Genomic DNA, 15,465 nt, shown 5'->3' with positions numbered 1-15,465 from the left:
GCTTAACCCACTGAGCCACCCAGGCACTCCAAGAATGGAGTTTTAAACTAAGTTACCAAGAGGCTACCCTACTTTATCCAGGTAATTCTGGGGCTTGAATGTGAATTCTTTTGTGCATTGCTAAGCAATTTCCAGAAAGAAAAGGGTGCTAACGATGTTTGTCCCTCTCCTTATCATACTGAGCTCAGTCTGAAGCATTTCCTGTGCCCCATTCCCCCACCATGAGATCATTTGAAGGCAGTGGTTCTCACACACGTCTTTCAAGAATAGCCCTGCATTCAGTGAGGTCTCCGCACCTCTCTTCTGCCTCATAACTGGCTGGGAATCAGCAGGCCTTGTCCTGGCTTCACCCTGGGTCAAGCCATCCTCCTGGTGGGAGTGTATTTTCCTACTACATGTGAGAATGAACCCAGAGAACAGGACGCCTCCAGCACTCACAGGTGCAGTGAGCTCACCGTTTTAATGGATATTTACGTGTTGGCAAGTTGACAAACGCTTGAACCCTTTCCAGGAGGGCCTCCTCTTGCACGCATGGGTAGTCAGGCGATATAAATCTACAGATTTTCAATGTGATACCTACTTTGATACTTTAAAATACATATTTTTATACTGTCATCTATAGTCATGTTTTTCTGGGGTGAAAAAAAAACTTCTGTTTTTTCACCATTTCTCCAGGACTCTGGATCGATTTGGAAATGTCCTACAATGGGTCCTTTCTGATGACTCTCGAGACCAAAATGAATTTGACCAAACTAGGTAAAGAGCCTCTTGTTGAAGCCCTGAAGGTTGGAGAAATTGGCAAAGAAGGGTAAGGGGCCGTATGAATTTACTAATCCAACCCTGGGGAACCAACCTCTCCCTCTAGTCTTTGAGAAACAGCTTAGATGTGTAGTAGCCTTAGATGTTGAGTGAGTTTCCGGGCAAGTGCTTCCGGACCACAGAGGATTTCAGGGGTTTATTCCCTGTTTTCATCCCCACCTCTGCTCAGCGCCTTGTGACCTCAGTGTTGCCGGTGGGGCGCACAGCATCAATTACCCAGAAAGCATCACTGACCCAGACCTGTAGGACAGGCTCATCTGCACAGTAAAATGCTCTGTGAAGAGAATCATCATCCAGAAACTTCCTCCTTCAACTTGCAGCCCCAGATAGCATTGTGTGGGCAACGCTAAGGGCCCTAGGGGGGTCTATGTGCTTTAATCACGCAGAGTCTGAATTATTTCTAATAAGACGATTAATTTTGCAGCCAGCATGGTGCTCCTAAAGTGTTTTGAGATGTATTTTCCTTAAATAATACAATATTGATTTGCTTAGTAGTGAATTCTTCTCTTTGTAGAAGATCTTGCATCTGATGCCCAGAGTTTGTCTGATTTGGTAAACATTTCAAATTCGTGAGATAGTTAATGAAGGTTAATTTTTTCCCCCTTAGATGCCTAGAATGGGTAAGCTAGAACTTTACATTCCCATGTACCTTAAAATGACTGCCTCTGACCACAAATTTAAATTATGGTATTGTTTTGACCAAACTAAAAATGCTGAGTAGGATCTGCTTCTCACATTTTTATCCCTTTGGCATGGAATCAACAGTACGTTAACAGGAAAACCCCACAAGGAGCCACCTTCTCAAGGTCTAGATAAAAGACACACAGACTCTTAGATTTTTGCTTAGTTACGATGCTGACTAATGCGTATATTCATACATGCGGTCATAGCAGATGGGGGGGTTTCATATATTCGAGAATGTGCTTTTACTTAGATTATTCTGATTTAATGAAATAATTAGAGAATTTCCCCACCTGTATGCAATCTAACCTGTATCTGTGCTATTTTCCTTTCGTTTTTCTGCTATTTGTTAAAATGTGTTTGGATTCGGCAATCTGTGGATTGTATTTTCTGGTGAGTGGTGTTTATCAACTCTCCGTGTAGCATTTCATACCCTGTAGGTGCTGAGTCTTGTTTTGGTCCCACGTGACGCTACTAGGAAGCTTGTCCTTTCATCATGTTCCTGGACATAAAGGCTCAGTGTGTAGACCTAAGAGGATTGAGGTCAGAGTCTATAAGAGGCTTTCCTGGGAGGGAAAGTCTTGCCAACTTCCCTGATCTGAGTTGCTGGGGTTTTCATCTAAGTCTCTAATCGGACTCAGTTTCCTGTGTCTGGACGCCCCCACTGCACTGCCAGGGACAGAGTGCACTTCAGTCAGAAGGAGTCCATTCTGGAAACAGCCCTGTGCCAGCACCATTGGTAACGGGCGTCTTAGGCAGCAGGTGGGGCCCCGACACAGCTAGGTCCCTGAGATCCTGGCTGTGTAGGCGTTCCACGTTCACCCTTACTCACATGGCTCTCTTGGCACAATTTCAAGTTCATAAACCCTGGCTGATTAGAGGAGAAATAGGTTTCTGAGCAAGCAGTGTTTGTCCAGACTGCATGGAAAAAAAAAAAAAAAAAATCCTCTGCTTTGGGAATATGGTAGTATGATTTTGTAGTATACTTCTGAAGTACCATTTTTTTTTTCCTGGTGGAGTCTGGTATAAAATATCTTGCTTCTTCCTATGAGGGTGTTACCTTATATGTTAATGGATAATCAGCTGTCATTTAATTTTAAAAGCAAGGAAAAAGAGCCACTCCAAAAGTACTTCATTTGGTAAAAGAGGCCTGGAAAAATAAACCGTTAATTTTTTTTTTTTTTTTTTTTAAACATGAAGAACCCCGTTGGGAATCCAAGAGCTCTGGATCCTTCTCCCTGAAAATGCCTGCACATATACCATTTGGGTTCACAATTTCTGGGAGTATTGAGAGCCTCTGAAAGCCCATCCATGACTAAGAACCCAATAATCCCAGAAGTGATTCTAGAATCCACGCCTTTACTTCCTCAGTCCGGAGCGTATTGGAACACCCTTAACAGTGAATCTCTCTGAAGAGTAGCCTGTGGAAGGGCCTCTGCTTTGTCTCTTGGCTTTTTCTCAGTCCCCCTTTAAGTGTGCAAGTAATCGTGCTCTGGGGGCGGGGGTGTTTCTCTAGAAGATGCTGCTCACCCTGCGGGAAGCCCCACTTGTAGAAAGTTTGCTCGTGTCCTCACGTTACTACCCTGAGGATGATAGGAAGAAATGGCGGCCTCTGTGGCTTTAGTCCAGTGAAGTCCTTTCTCTTTTAAATGTGTGTATACTTTTTATTCGTAGACTTTTTTCCTTTAATCTTTATTGCCCAAGTAGCTGCCCTTTTATATGTTGTAGTTAACATCACTTTGGGGCGATAAGGTGCTCAAAGTGGGATTCAGGTAGCAAGCTGAGCAGTCGTAACTTTAGGACTTGACCTGAAGAGGACCAGAGGGAGCCAGGGAAATGTTCTCCATGCTGGGGGCTCTCTGAGGGGACCGTGGCTTTGGAGGAGGGCGTTTCCTATAAGGCAGTTGGCCTGTTCATGCTCTACCTCAGCAGTCTGTGTCCAGCGAGCCAGTCCCCACAGAGGTGCCCCTGCCACCTCCATATTGGGTCTGTAGTCCACAGCATACCCCAAACCACCACTATCGCAAAGCTCTTGGTTTTGGGGAGCCAGGTGCCTACAGCCCACCCCGTGACCCGGCCTTTCTCTGTGGGTGTGCACACGTGCGTGCCTGGGCCACATGTATGGTGGCCATCTCGCTGGGCTGTCTCATCCTTCACTTACAGTATTTTTTGGAGCTGCCTTTTAGAACTGTCTCTCGAGTCTGTGACATTCTTTTAACTATTTTGAGCATCAGCAAATCATCCTGCTTTGGATCCTGGAGAAATTGCTAGTTGTTCAGAGGCAATGGTGATTATGAGACCAAGAAATGAAATGGTCTGTCCAAGATAGAGTATCAGTGATACAATAATTCACTTTTTCTTATGTGTCTGATTCTAAGCACACGTCCAAAAAGATTTTTAGCAGCAGCAGCAAAACTAGAATTAGCCCTTTAAGGTGGCTTTTTGAAAGGATATCATACTCATCTGGATTCTAAGATGCATATTAAAAAATGAGGCTAATAAGCATTATATACGTTATTAATACATTCTAGCACACTATACACAATGTGCAGTGTATCTTTCTCTGAAGCTCATGCTGCCATCATGAGATCTTCAGATGCACGTTCAGTTACAAAACTATCTGCCAAACAGAGTGACACATTTAATTAGCTGGTGCCATGTAGAGGTACCGTTTGTTCCAAAATCACAATTTGATGTCACCCGGTCTACTTTAACTGATAGGGTGTTGTCTCCATGACTAACTTCAAGCCACAGAATGTTTCCTGTTCTCTGGCCTGCAGAGGGTTAATTTGGGAACCTGAGAGCTCTTTGCAGTGCTCAGCCCTTGGCATCTTCTGCTTCAGGCCTGGGGGCTGCCAGATGACAAGTACCAGTGGGGACAGGAGGGGATGGGGGCTTAGAGGGTCTCACCGCAGCCCCAGATCGCAAGGCAGCTTTCTGTGCTGCGTGGCTGAGGAACCAGCTTCCTGAGCCGGGAGGACACAGACGCCTCGCCTGCTAGCGCTGGGTCTGTGAGCCAGGGAGCCCGGGCGCTGTGCTGCTGGATGAGCAAAACAGACGTCTCAGGTGGCCGTGTGACCTTCGGGGACTTGCCTCCCTGACTTTCCTCAGGCCAACCCCCAGCTTGGGCTTTCTTGGGAATACTATTTTGCTGTGCACATTTTATATAAAAGAAGATCTCTGTGAGGGCCGCCTGACCACGGGAGACTCTGCCGTGGCTTTGAGAGCAGCGGGCACCCAGAAGCGTTCCCTGACTAGCCCGGACGCTGATGGAAGGAGGCGGAGTCAGTTCGGTCCTGTCGTCTTGGCCAGGGACAGGAGGCTTTCATATCTGCAGGGGGAGCTTCCCTTTAACTGTACGCTCAAGCCTGTTGGCTGAAACAGCTGGCTCTCATGTTTCCGAGCTGGGCTTGGGGAGGAGCCGGGTGTCCTGCCAGGGAGGACACTTGCGAGGTCTTCTTACAGTCCGGCTCCTGTTCAGGGGTGGGGATTTCAGCCCCAACCTTCCAGGGCTGGGGCCTCTGCTGGCCCTTCAGGTCTGCACTCATGTATGTACTCTGCCCTTGGGTGCCCTTGGCCCCCATTGGCCAAAAAATGGCTGTCGCCCCCTGCCCCCTCCTTGAGCATCAGAGGAAGACCCCAAAAGGGATTTCACCTGTAGGAATAGGACCTAAGCCCCGCTGCCTTCTCCTGTCCTGGTAATTTTGTCCTGATCAAAAATACGAGGCCTTGCCTCTGCTTTGTGACCATTTGGTTGCTTAGTAGTGTTCAGAGACTGATCTGTCCCTTGTTTGCTTCATCCCAGTGAAGTGTCTGAGCCTCAGAGATGGACCCGGCCTCTCTGCTCCTCTGAAGCAAAGCCGCCATCCAGGGAGGGAACTACCTTTCATGGGGCCAAAGCTCAGCTAGGAACCCCGCCCTGTGCCATAGAGGGGCACTTGCCCCTGCTGGGGTTCTAGTAACCCCCCTGCCTCTGGACACTGAGTATCCAACCTGGAAGGATTAATGAGGGACTTTGCTCCTTGATGAGGCTTCGTATTACTTTATTTTTAAAATGGTTTTTTAATTTGTATTTCTCCAGGAAAATTCCTGGGTTTTCCCATCAGTTGCTTCCCAGAGTCCCTTAAGATTTGTCCCTTGTGATTGTTGAGATTTGTTACTTTTTCTATGGCCTTTAGGAGCTAAGGCAGGTATGGGGTAGGCTACGTAGTTTCACTAGGAAGGAGTCTTGAGTCAAAACGAATCTGGAGGCGATGAAGGAAGCATCATAGTTATGGAGCTGAGCCAGAGTCAAGGGACTTGCCTGAACATCCCTGTCATGGGTGAGAGGAGGTCATGTCACCAACATAAGCTGTCACCTCCCCCCTGCAACCATCGTTCTTTCCATTCTCCCTCCCACGTGGCTCCTGCGCGCTGCTGATGAGGTCACTGCATTCTGTGTCACGCCCCCACCTGTCCTGACGCATGCGCAAGATGGAACTCCTGAGGCCCAAGTCTTCCGTGCTGCTCTCGGGGGACTTGGTGCTAAAGAGTCTCCCGGGTACCCTGACCAATCCCAAGGCTCTTGGATTGGGCCTCGTCTTTTCTGGGTGGGGTGGGGAGAGTGAGGACACGTTTGCGGTGGGGCATGTGTGTTCTCTGTCGAAGCGGAGCCCCACGGGCAGGCTACGGTGGTGACTCTGCCCTCATCAGTTGCAGGCCCAGGGCGTACTGTCTGGCGGACAGCGAGGAGGAGTCCTCCAGTGCTGGCTCCTCCGAGGAAGACGACGCTCCAGAGCCCAGCGCAGGAGACAAACCCCTTCTCCCAGGGGCCGAAGGGTGAGTGGATCCAGTTTCCAGGGTCTCCACGGGTCAAGGTGCCAAGTTGGGAGTGAGCTTTTCCCCCTCTTTGCAGTAATCTTTCTTACTCCTTCACGTTGAGCGAACGGTTTTTGCATTAAGAACCCAAAGTGAGGGCGCCTGGGTGGCTCAGTGGGTTAAGCCACTGCCTTTGGCTCAGGTCATGATCTCAGGGTCCTGGGATCGAGTCCCACATCGGGCTCTCTGCTCAGCGGGGAGCCTGCTTCCCTTCCTCTCTCTCTGCCTGCCTCTCTGCCTACTTGTGATCTCTGTCAAATAAATAAATAAAATCTTTAAAAAAATAAAAAAAGAACCCAAAGTGGCTTCCAACCCCGGGCCCCACAGCAAAAACACCTGAATAGCTTTCCTGAGCTGAGAAGGTTTCCCCATCAGAACGGCTTTCCCAGGCCATTGAAGAAAACTAGTATTTTCTAAAGATGTTACTTAAATTCAAGTTAGTTAGCATATATTGTATTATTAGCTAATTAAAATAATTAACATATGTTGTATATTGTATTATTAGCATATGTTGCGTTATAATTAATATATTAGCATATACTATATCATTAGAATTTAGTAATTCATCCCTTGCATGTAAGAAAATTAGGAGTACAGAATTGAAAGGCCTGCTTGCGGCCAGGGGCACAGCTTACGCAACACCTCCCCCTGGTGTCGGCAGAGGGCACTGCGCCCTTGGTCCGGTCGCGTTTCTGTTGGCGCTGCCGGAACCTTCCTGCAAGACTGGAACACTGCAGGGGATTTCTTTGGTGTAGTTCGAAGATGTGGGTCACTTAGCTGATCTTTTGGATCATGAATTTTATTGCCTGTTACTTGGATTACGGAATAGTTGGAGGGTTTACACAGCTTCTCCATAAGGAGCTTTTTGTTATTTAAAGTGAGTTGAAGAAACGAAGATTATAAAGGCACCAGAGATTGAGAAGCACTTAGTAAGAAAAGAGCAGCCTGTTTGCTTTTGAAATCCGACACAAGATGGAGAGAGTGTGGACATTTGAGGAGTTGATACTAAAGTTTGTATATGTTATTTAAAACCTACCCTCTTCACCTTCCTAAGAATGACTGCTTTTCCCTATACACACATACTGTGCCTGACACTCTGAAACTCTGGAGGATTGTTAAAAGCAAATATCCTCTCTTCTGAGGGAAGTCTTATATAGCTAGGACCTGATAGAAAAGCTTGCTTTCTTGGCCTGCTGGCGTGCCAGCTTGATGGGTAGTTTTCTTTAGAGAGGAGTTCTAAAGCCCTTTGAAAAGTAGTTGCCACTTAAAGTTGATAATAACATCACCTAAAAGGCAGTCAAGGGGCGCCTGGGTGGCTCAGTGGATTAAGCCTCTGCCTTTGGCTCAGGTCATGGTCCCAGGGTCCTGGGATCCAGCCCTGCATCGGGCTCTCTGGATCGACAGGAAGCCTGTTCCCCCCCTCCCCCATCTGCCTGCCTCTCTGTCTACTTGTGATCTCTGTCTGTCAAATAAATAAATAAAATTCTTTTAAAAATAGTAATAATAAAATAAATAAATAAAAGGCAGTCAGTTAACTGCTGGATTTTATGTCCCTGTCGTTGCAGGGACATGATTTCTTATTGGATGTGTAGAGATGGGGCAGTTTCTCTAACAGGACGCAGGATTTATAATCAGTCATAGTAGGTGTAGTAGTAAGAGGAGGAGGTAGGAGGAGGAGAAGGAAGAGGAGGTAGGAAGAGGGCAGGTGAGATGCCTTCTCTGCGCTGTGAGAACTCTGTCTCTCCGTTGGACATGACGTGGACTCTGTCCACTCTCTGCAGCTTCTCTAATGTAGTACTTCCTTAGCTGGAGGTTCTTTTGCCCCCAGCGGACCTCAAGCGATGTCTGGAGACATTTCTTACTATCATGACTAGGGAAGCATGCTGTTGAGGTCTAGAAGGTTGAGGCCAGGGATGTGGCTAAGCCACCTACAGTGCCCGGAACAGCCCCGAGAACAAAGACTTAGTCAGTCCAAAATGTGGGTGGCGCTTCGGTTGAGAAACTCCTGTCTAAGGTGAGGTGAATGCAGAGCCACAGGGTTGCGGGGGAGAGAGGGCAAAGTTTATCTAACACCTGTCTGCGTCCCTCATTTAAAGGTATGTTGGAGGTCATCGAACAAGTAAGATCATGAGGTTTGTCGATAAAATTACCAAGTCAAAATACTTCCAAAAAGCAACAGAGACAGAGTTCATTAAGAAGAAGATTGAAGAAGTCTCCAACACACCCCTGCTGCTAACCGTGGAAGTGCAGGAATGCAGAGGAACCTTGGCAGTCAACATTCCACCTCCACCGACTGACCGAATATGGTGCGTGCCGCTGGTCACGTGACCCTACATATCCCACCTGCCTCCCCCCTACCCCGAAATGATGGAAAGTGCCCACTCCTGGGCAGAAGCACTCTCAGATGTTCCATCATGGAACCTTAATGTCCATTGCAAATCCAGTTGTGCTTTCTTCTGTGAATGCTTGATTCCCATTGAAAGCTTCCTCTTCACATGTTTCTCTTCTTGGTCTTCCTCCCCTTGGAAGCCAGCTCTTTCCACCAGTTAGAACAGCCGCCATCGTAGAGCTCTTATTCTCTGCCTGGCCTGGGGTGTCGCTTCTTCGCCGTCAGTCCTCATAGCATCCCGCAGAGATGGGTACCACTGTCACCCGCTTATGCATTCAGCAGAGCCTGAGATGTTTAGGGAAGACTCCCTGGGTTGGACCTCCGTGTTAAGGAGGCAGAACCTCTGCACTTGGTAATTGTGGTAGCCGGTCTAACCAAGGAGTTGTCATCGTATGAACCAGTGGTTCTCAACCCTATCTGCATATCACAGTCAACCTCAGACTCATTAAAAACAAAGATTTACCCAGCCCCAGGATCCAGGGCATGGGGCACTAAGCCAGGATTGAGAAACACTGAAATAACCTATTATTCATGGGTCCAGCAGAAGAAAATCATTATCTGTGAACTTCAGTTTAAAAATTGACATTCCAGATCCTTTAAAATGTATATAATAAGTGTATACAGTGATTGCAGGAGACTTCATTGTACCAGAAACTATGTTGGCATAAAAAAGATAGCTCTGTTCTATCCTAGAGTTGAAACTGTCATGCTGGTACATACCCCTGGCATTCAGAAGGGTTTATGAGAATGATCAGAAGACAGTTTTTCAGTTGACTAACCATTTGAAGATGATACCAGTGCTTCCCAGTAAAAACTTTAAAATGCCTTTTTAGATTTTATTTTTCGAGAGTAGTATTTTCATTGGGAAAAAAAAAGTGATTGAGAACAAATGAAAAAAGTGGAGGGGAAAAAAAGCCTCTCATCTTACCACCCACAAATAACCATTATTAATATTTTACTGTACAGTCTTCCAAACCTAACAAAAAATATTTTTTTTAATAGAGTTGACACATTTCTTCCCTTCCTGCTTTAAGATGTATTAGTTACAGGTGCCACTGCTTAGTAGAAGACAAAATTAAAGGCTTCTGGGGTCCTACTACCCAGTGCCTTTATTATGAATCCATAAAGTTAAGTATAGATCTTGAGAGTGTTTAGAAATGCTTGTAGCAATTTGACATTTTTGTTGTAATTTTTAGAACATTGATCCATGACAAATGGAAGTTTTTAGGTAGTTTGATAGCACACAGTCTCGTGTCTGGATCCTTTGCCAACAGTTCTGAATGCCAGTCTGCTCTACTGGGAGGCCTTAATAAGCATGCTGTGGGGGATGGGAAGAAAAAGCAGGTTACAGAATGTTCTTTGTTTACATATGCATGTTAGGAGTGTGGGGGAAGTTGACCCTGGTCCTGTCTTGGGGGTGAGATTCAGAGAGAGGCAGTATCTTTCACATTCTCCTTCGTACACATGTATATTTTGGGGTTTGCAATGTACATATACTACCTTTATTAAAATAGAAACAAAGATCTTTGCTGTTTCAGGAAAAACAACAACAACAACAACAAAAACCAAACAGAAAATAATGCCCAGGTCAGACTTTTCCAGTAGTGCTTCCTAAATTTTCCAGCTTGTCAGAACTGTTCTCGGATCATCACAGCCTTACACGTAGTCCAGGGATGTGGGAGCTCATGATTCCTGTTTGGTGCCTTGAATCATTTTAGAGGGGGTTTTACAGCAAGAGAACATTTAGTTAGGCAGATAGCCCTGGGTAAATGAACAGTGTTTGCTGTTGGTACTTGTCTACTTGTCTCTTTGCATCTAAACGTAGTTGTTTACTACTTGTTTTCTTCAAAAGGTACGGTTTCCGGAAGCCACCACATGTAGAGCTGAAAGCTCGGCCAAAACTTGGAGAGAGAGAAGTGACTTTAGTTCATGTGACAGACTGGATAGAGAAGAAACTGGAACAAGAGTTTCAGGTAAACGTGTGGTGTCACCTGGTGTGCCTTTCACCAGAGTCTCAAAGCTCAGGGCAGAGCAGAGGTTCTGAGGTCCATCCAGGTCAGGATCTGCTTTTGAGAATCTACTGAAAGCTATGGGCCCTCATCCCAGGAAAGTACCCATCATGATCAAACGGGCATACCACTTTAGGTACAGTCTCAGAAACCCCGAGCCCTAGCCACAGAACCCCGTTAAGTTGTTCAGAGGAAGCCCCAAAGGTGGGTTCGCTAAGCCAGAGCTCATTCTCCAAGCCTGGTTTCTGCTTTCTGCCGCCCAAGCAAATAGCGGTATAGCCAAGGCCCTGGGATCAACTGTCAGGAATTCGAGGCATGGTTGTCTTTTAAGGTGTCATAAATTGGCAAACAATTTACTTTGTAAATGAGTTTCACCTTTTGAAGGAGACCCCTAATTTTGCAGGGGTATATCTTGAGCTCTTGCCTTTAAAAACTTATATTCATATTTAAAAGCTATGGATGAATGTTAACCGAAAACCAGTTTCTGGAAAGCTTAGCAATATCATCAAGTGGAAAAGTACTTTGAACCTAGGGAGGGGAAAGACAGTCTTTAGTTTTTTCCCTTTTCCCTAGATCCTACAATAGGCATTAGAGTGGGTCATCTCTTTCAGGGATATTGGGGTACAAAGAGCACAAAGAAAGGACAAGGGGTGGAGGTTGGCACCTGGGTTTGGTGGGTTTTGGTTTTTGTTTTTTTTAAGATCTATTTATTTTAGAGAGAGAGTGTGAGGAGGTGCAAAGGGAGAGGGAGAGAATCTCAACCAGATTCCCTCCAGAGTGCAAAGCCCATTGCAAAGCCCAGCTCGAGGCTCTATCTCATGACTGTGAAATCATGACCTCAGTTGAAATCCAGAGTCAGACACTCAATTTGACTGAGCCACCCAGGCACCCTGGCATCTGGTATTTTTGAGGCAAGTTGGGAAGTTGATGAGTAATTGCTACAACCTCCCATAGCCATCTTTTTTTTGCTTTGTGTATGCTTTCGTAAGAGGGGTGTTACTGGAGACTTAACGTATTGCCAAAATTCACTTGCATAAAATTAGTTTATAAACAGGGTAGGCAAAGCACCATAACTATCAATCACTGCTTGTTTTTCTTACATTCATTATAAAGTAGGATTTCTTTCATTTATAGCTTTGTCTGGTTCTGGGTGAAAAAAATGAGCTTACATTTGTTGCTAAGATCTAAATGAATAAAATGCACTTGGGATTTGTGTTCTGGACCTAGCAATTTGGAAATACTAAAAGTCCCTGAAGCCAATTTTCTTAAAGTAATGGTGTTGATTATTTATGAATTTTATCATATGTACATGAAATCAAAGACTGCTTCTGCCCAAGAGCTGAGTTCTTGAGTCCATGTGCTAATGTGATTCGACTTTTTAAATATGGCAGAGAAACTAGTTTAGAATGTGCACGAAGTTGTTTCATGTGTACTTCTGAAACTTCTCCAAATCCTAAAATGATCAGAACAGAATAGGGTGACACCCTGAGAAAAGCAAGCATTCTTCCACATAGCTATTTCTTTCTACAGAAAGTTTTTGTCATGCCAAACATGGATGATGTCTATATCCCTATAATGCACTCGGCCATGGACCCTCGCTCCGCTTCCTGCCTCCTCAAGGACCCACTTGTGGAGGCTGCTGATCAGCTGTGATGGGTGAAGATCTGACCTTCCCAGTATTAGGAGACCTAGCTCAAGGTGTGGGGTTCTCGGCTGCCATCCGTGCTGTAGCACTGGCCTCTCCTCGTGCCACAGCTTCTGCCCTCTGCCTGCTGGTGCCCATTCCACTGCGAGGTATCATTCCACGCGTCTGGGGAACTGGTGTCCAGGTTGCTGGCTGCAAAGCTTAGACTCAGCCAAGGGGACTGTGGGACAATCACCACAGTGGGCCCAGAGGCTACAGATGACTCACTCCATGGCTTTTTTGAGTCTACCAGTTTTTGTGGCAGCCAGAGCACAGTAAAAGCAAAGCTGTGCAACTGGAAGGCTTTCCCTTTGCCTCAACTCCTCCAAAGCTTTTCCTCAGGCGGCTGGTGCACAATGGAACGATTTTCTCACTTCTGCATCTTGTGGGTGATAAAGCCCTCCACGCTCCCAGAGAATGTCAATTCAGGAACATGTGGAGGGTGGGAGTGGAATTTTGTGAACCATTTCATTGATGATAAAGAGATACGCATAGCAACTTAACTTTTTTTCATATTGTGCATTTTGGAAGCAAGTAGCCATAGAACACATACACACTAACATACGATCGACAGGGGTGGGGACAGTGGGATTTATGTGAACATTAGGCAAAGCCATGAGATCAAACCATCCCAAGCCTTCTACCAATGAGATACAATCACCTGGTTTTAACTAATCCCAAAATGTTTTCCTGAGACATGAGCATATGTGAAAATGTCAAATACTGCACATAATGAGTGAATTGGGGTCAGGGTAGAGCCAGATCCACATATTTCTATCAGGCACCTCCTATGTGCTCTGTGCTTTATATAGGCATCTACATGCTTTGTTAATCTAACTGGTTTAGGGGTTAATCTAACAGGTTTTGAGGTTGTGGGCAGTTTCCTCTTCTGACAGCCAAAACAAACTGTCACCTTTGAGAGTCAAGACCAAGTTTGCTCAACATTAAACACTACATTATCTAAAAATCCATGTGACCTTTCTTTAATGTTGCCAACCTTATTTGGTGCATTTGTGTCAGAATCTTTAGTTTACAAGTTTGGGGGCTCCCTAGTTGTAGAATTTGCTTTGAGAAGTACTCTTAAAACACAATTTTTTATTGTTTAAAAAGCTGCATTCAACATCAAAACTACCGTGGGTAACTTTTGATAACTTACATCTGTGGACAAAGCTAATAGTGGTTTTTTAAACAGCACCTTGCCTGAACATGACTTTAAAGAAATTAATATATTGAAAAAATATATTTGAATCCTTGATTACTTTAATTGCACCATTAAAACATTTGACTTAAATTATTTGATCATTCCAGTCGGTGTACTGTTCTAATTTCTGTGTGTAGGCCGATTTGCCTGTCAGTCCGCATGTCTTGTTCACTGGTCTATAATTTTTGTGCAATAACTAAAGGCAGAGGACTAGATGCACTACTGTGTAAAGAGATTACACATGACTACCCTATTGCACTTGAATAGTATGTGGGGATTTACAATCGCTTGCGTTGTTTCACAAAATAAATATCTCAATGTCAAACACTAGATAAGCATCCAAGTTATTTCTACTCACTCCATTTTGGATAATAGGGAGAGAATATAGTGTATACAAGTCACTTGGGCACTCAGCTGCCCAAGTAGCTTCCAATTCCTGGGTGACCACCAGATGGGCTAATATTGCAAGGTGGTCCTCACCACCCCGACGTCAAAGATTTTAAGAACCCAAGAGTGTCTGGTTTCTACACTCATCTTAACACCCTCAATAGCGTAGTTAATCCTGTTAACTTAAAGCGCCCTGCACTTAAGATATGCCAAAGTAGTTTAAACACGGCCCTCAAGCATCTTTGCCCTTCAACAGTGCTGCCTTGTGCTCAGAACTGATAGACCTTTCACCTAAACCCGGGTGAGATGGCTCATCACCATCAATCTGGATTGGGAAGGAGTGTGCATTGCATTTACTTTGGTGCCTGATGGGCCCAGTAATGCATGATATGTATCTTTACAACGACCTCGTTTAGGCTAGCTGGGCTAATTTGCCCAAAGCCTTTATCCCATGCTCAGCACAGTATACAAATACGCATTTGGCCCTAAATGATAGTTTTCCTAAGTGTGTTGCTGCTACACCTTAGCCAGGCTAGTTTCCAAATTCATGCCGCATCAAGACTGAAACCAGTTCCTGTGAAGTATACCGGGGCTCTTATACTGCTCATTTAGCAACCCCCGCCTTTCAGAGGCCATTCACGCCACGGTTAATCAGGTCTCCAGGATCACGGTCAGGAACGTGCGGGGCACTGAGTAGCAAAGCCTACAGGATCCCCGACGTCTCTCCAGGGCGCTTCAACCCGGCTAGAGGCTGGAGTCGTCGCAACCCCCCGCGGAAAACCTCCCAGCTCCCTGCAGCCGAGTGCCGCTCTGTAGCTCGCGGTTAAAAGGGCCGCCGGCGGGGGGAACCAGGCGGCCCCAGTTATGCGCAAGCGCAGTACTCTGGCGCTGCAGCCTGACCCCCGGCGCCACGCGCAGGCGCAGCGGGGGCTCAAAGGCAGCGCGTCGCGACAAGAACACCCAACGCCGGCGCTGGCATCAAATTATTTTATTGAGGGACTGTGGGGAGAGATCAAAGAGGAGGACAGGGAGATCCGACGCCCTCGGCCCGGCCAGAACCTGCAAGAACGAGAGGAGTGGGTTAGCGGGGCTGCGTCCGCAAGCCCGGTCCCCGCCCGCCGCAACCCCGGAGGCCCGGCTCAGATTGTTGTTCGCATCACCCGCATCAGCAGTCTAACACGTGCTTTTTTTTGGGAATGTCATCACTGCAGGACCCCCAGCGACCCACCCGGTTCCCACGCCGACCCGCTAGAGCCCATCACAAACACACCTCAATGTTCCAGCGTCTCAGTCCCGGAAAGAACGAAGCGCTGCTTCTGGCTTCTACTTAAAGGAGCTGACGGGAGGCGGTTGGGCGGGCCTTGCCGGCAGTAACCAATAGCAAGTGAAGCATCCGGTCACGTGCCGTAACGTAGCCTAAGGAGCGGCTGTGCTCGTT

The 15,465-nt window shown here is 46.3% G+C and overlaps 1 protein-coding gene, 1 long non-coding RNA gene and 2 other non-coding genes across 7 annotated transcripts in view; 1 reads left to right on the top strand and 3 right to left on the bottom strand.

The window, feature by feature from the left end:
• The window catches only part of TEX2 (testis expressed 2), a 103,168-nt gene extending 89,200 nt beyond the window's left edge, over positions 1–13,968 (top strand). For 2 of the 4 annotated variants that reach the window (XM_032321697.1, XM_032321698.1), the window contains exons 8-12: positions 676–808; positions 6,193–6,318; positions 8,454–8,663; positions 10,599–10,719; positions 12,286–13,968. In XM_032321697.1, coding sequence (XP_032177588.1) covers positions 676–808; positions 6,193–6,318; positions 8,454–8,663; positions 10,599–10,719; positions 12,286–12,408 — 713 coding nt within the window. In that variant the 3' untranslated portion in view covers positions 12,409–13,968. Of the gene's footprint in view, positions 1–675; positions 809–6,192; positions 6,319–8,453; positions 8,664–10,598; positions 10,720–12,285 lie in introns of those variants that run through there. The other 2 variants (XM_032321699.1, XR_004280656.1) reach the window with 2 other exon arrangements.
• Positions 13,969–14,835: 867 nt separating this feature from the next.
• Positions 14,836–14,971, bottom strand: LOC116578620. Its single transcript, XR_004280987.1, has one exon. It is a non-coding gene; the product is annotated as a small nucleolar RNA SNORA76 (small nucleolar RNA).
• Positions 14,972–15,000: 29 nt separating this feature from the next.
• Positions 15,001–15,378, bottom strand: LOC116577908. Its single transcript, XR_004280657.1, has 2 exons — positions 15,256–15,378; positions 15,001–15,086 (listed from the first exon to the last, which is right to left on the bottom strand). It is a non-coding gene; the product is annotated as an uncharacterized LOC116577908 (long non-coding RNA).
• Positions 15,165–15,236, bottom strand: LOC116578604. Its single transcript, XR_004280971.1, has one exon. It is a non-coding gene; the product is annotated as a small nucleolar RNA SNORD104 (small nucleolar RNA).
• Positions 15,379–15,465: the final 87 nt, after the last annotated feature.

This window comes from Mustela erminea, chromosome 18 (genome assembly GCF_009829155.1).
Source record: "Mustela erminea isolate mMusErm1 chromosome 18, mMusErm1.Pri, whole genome shotgun sequence".
Lineage (NCBI taxonomy): Eukaryota > Metazoa > Chordata > Mammalia > Carnivora > Mustelidae > Mustela > Mustela erminea.
Note: the sequence above shows the minus strand (reverse complement) of the source record. Positions and strands in the feature narration are given on the sequence as shown.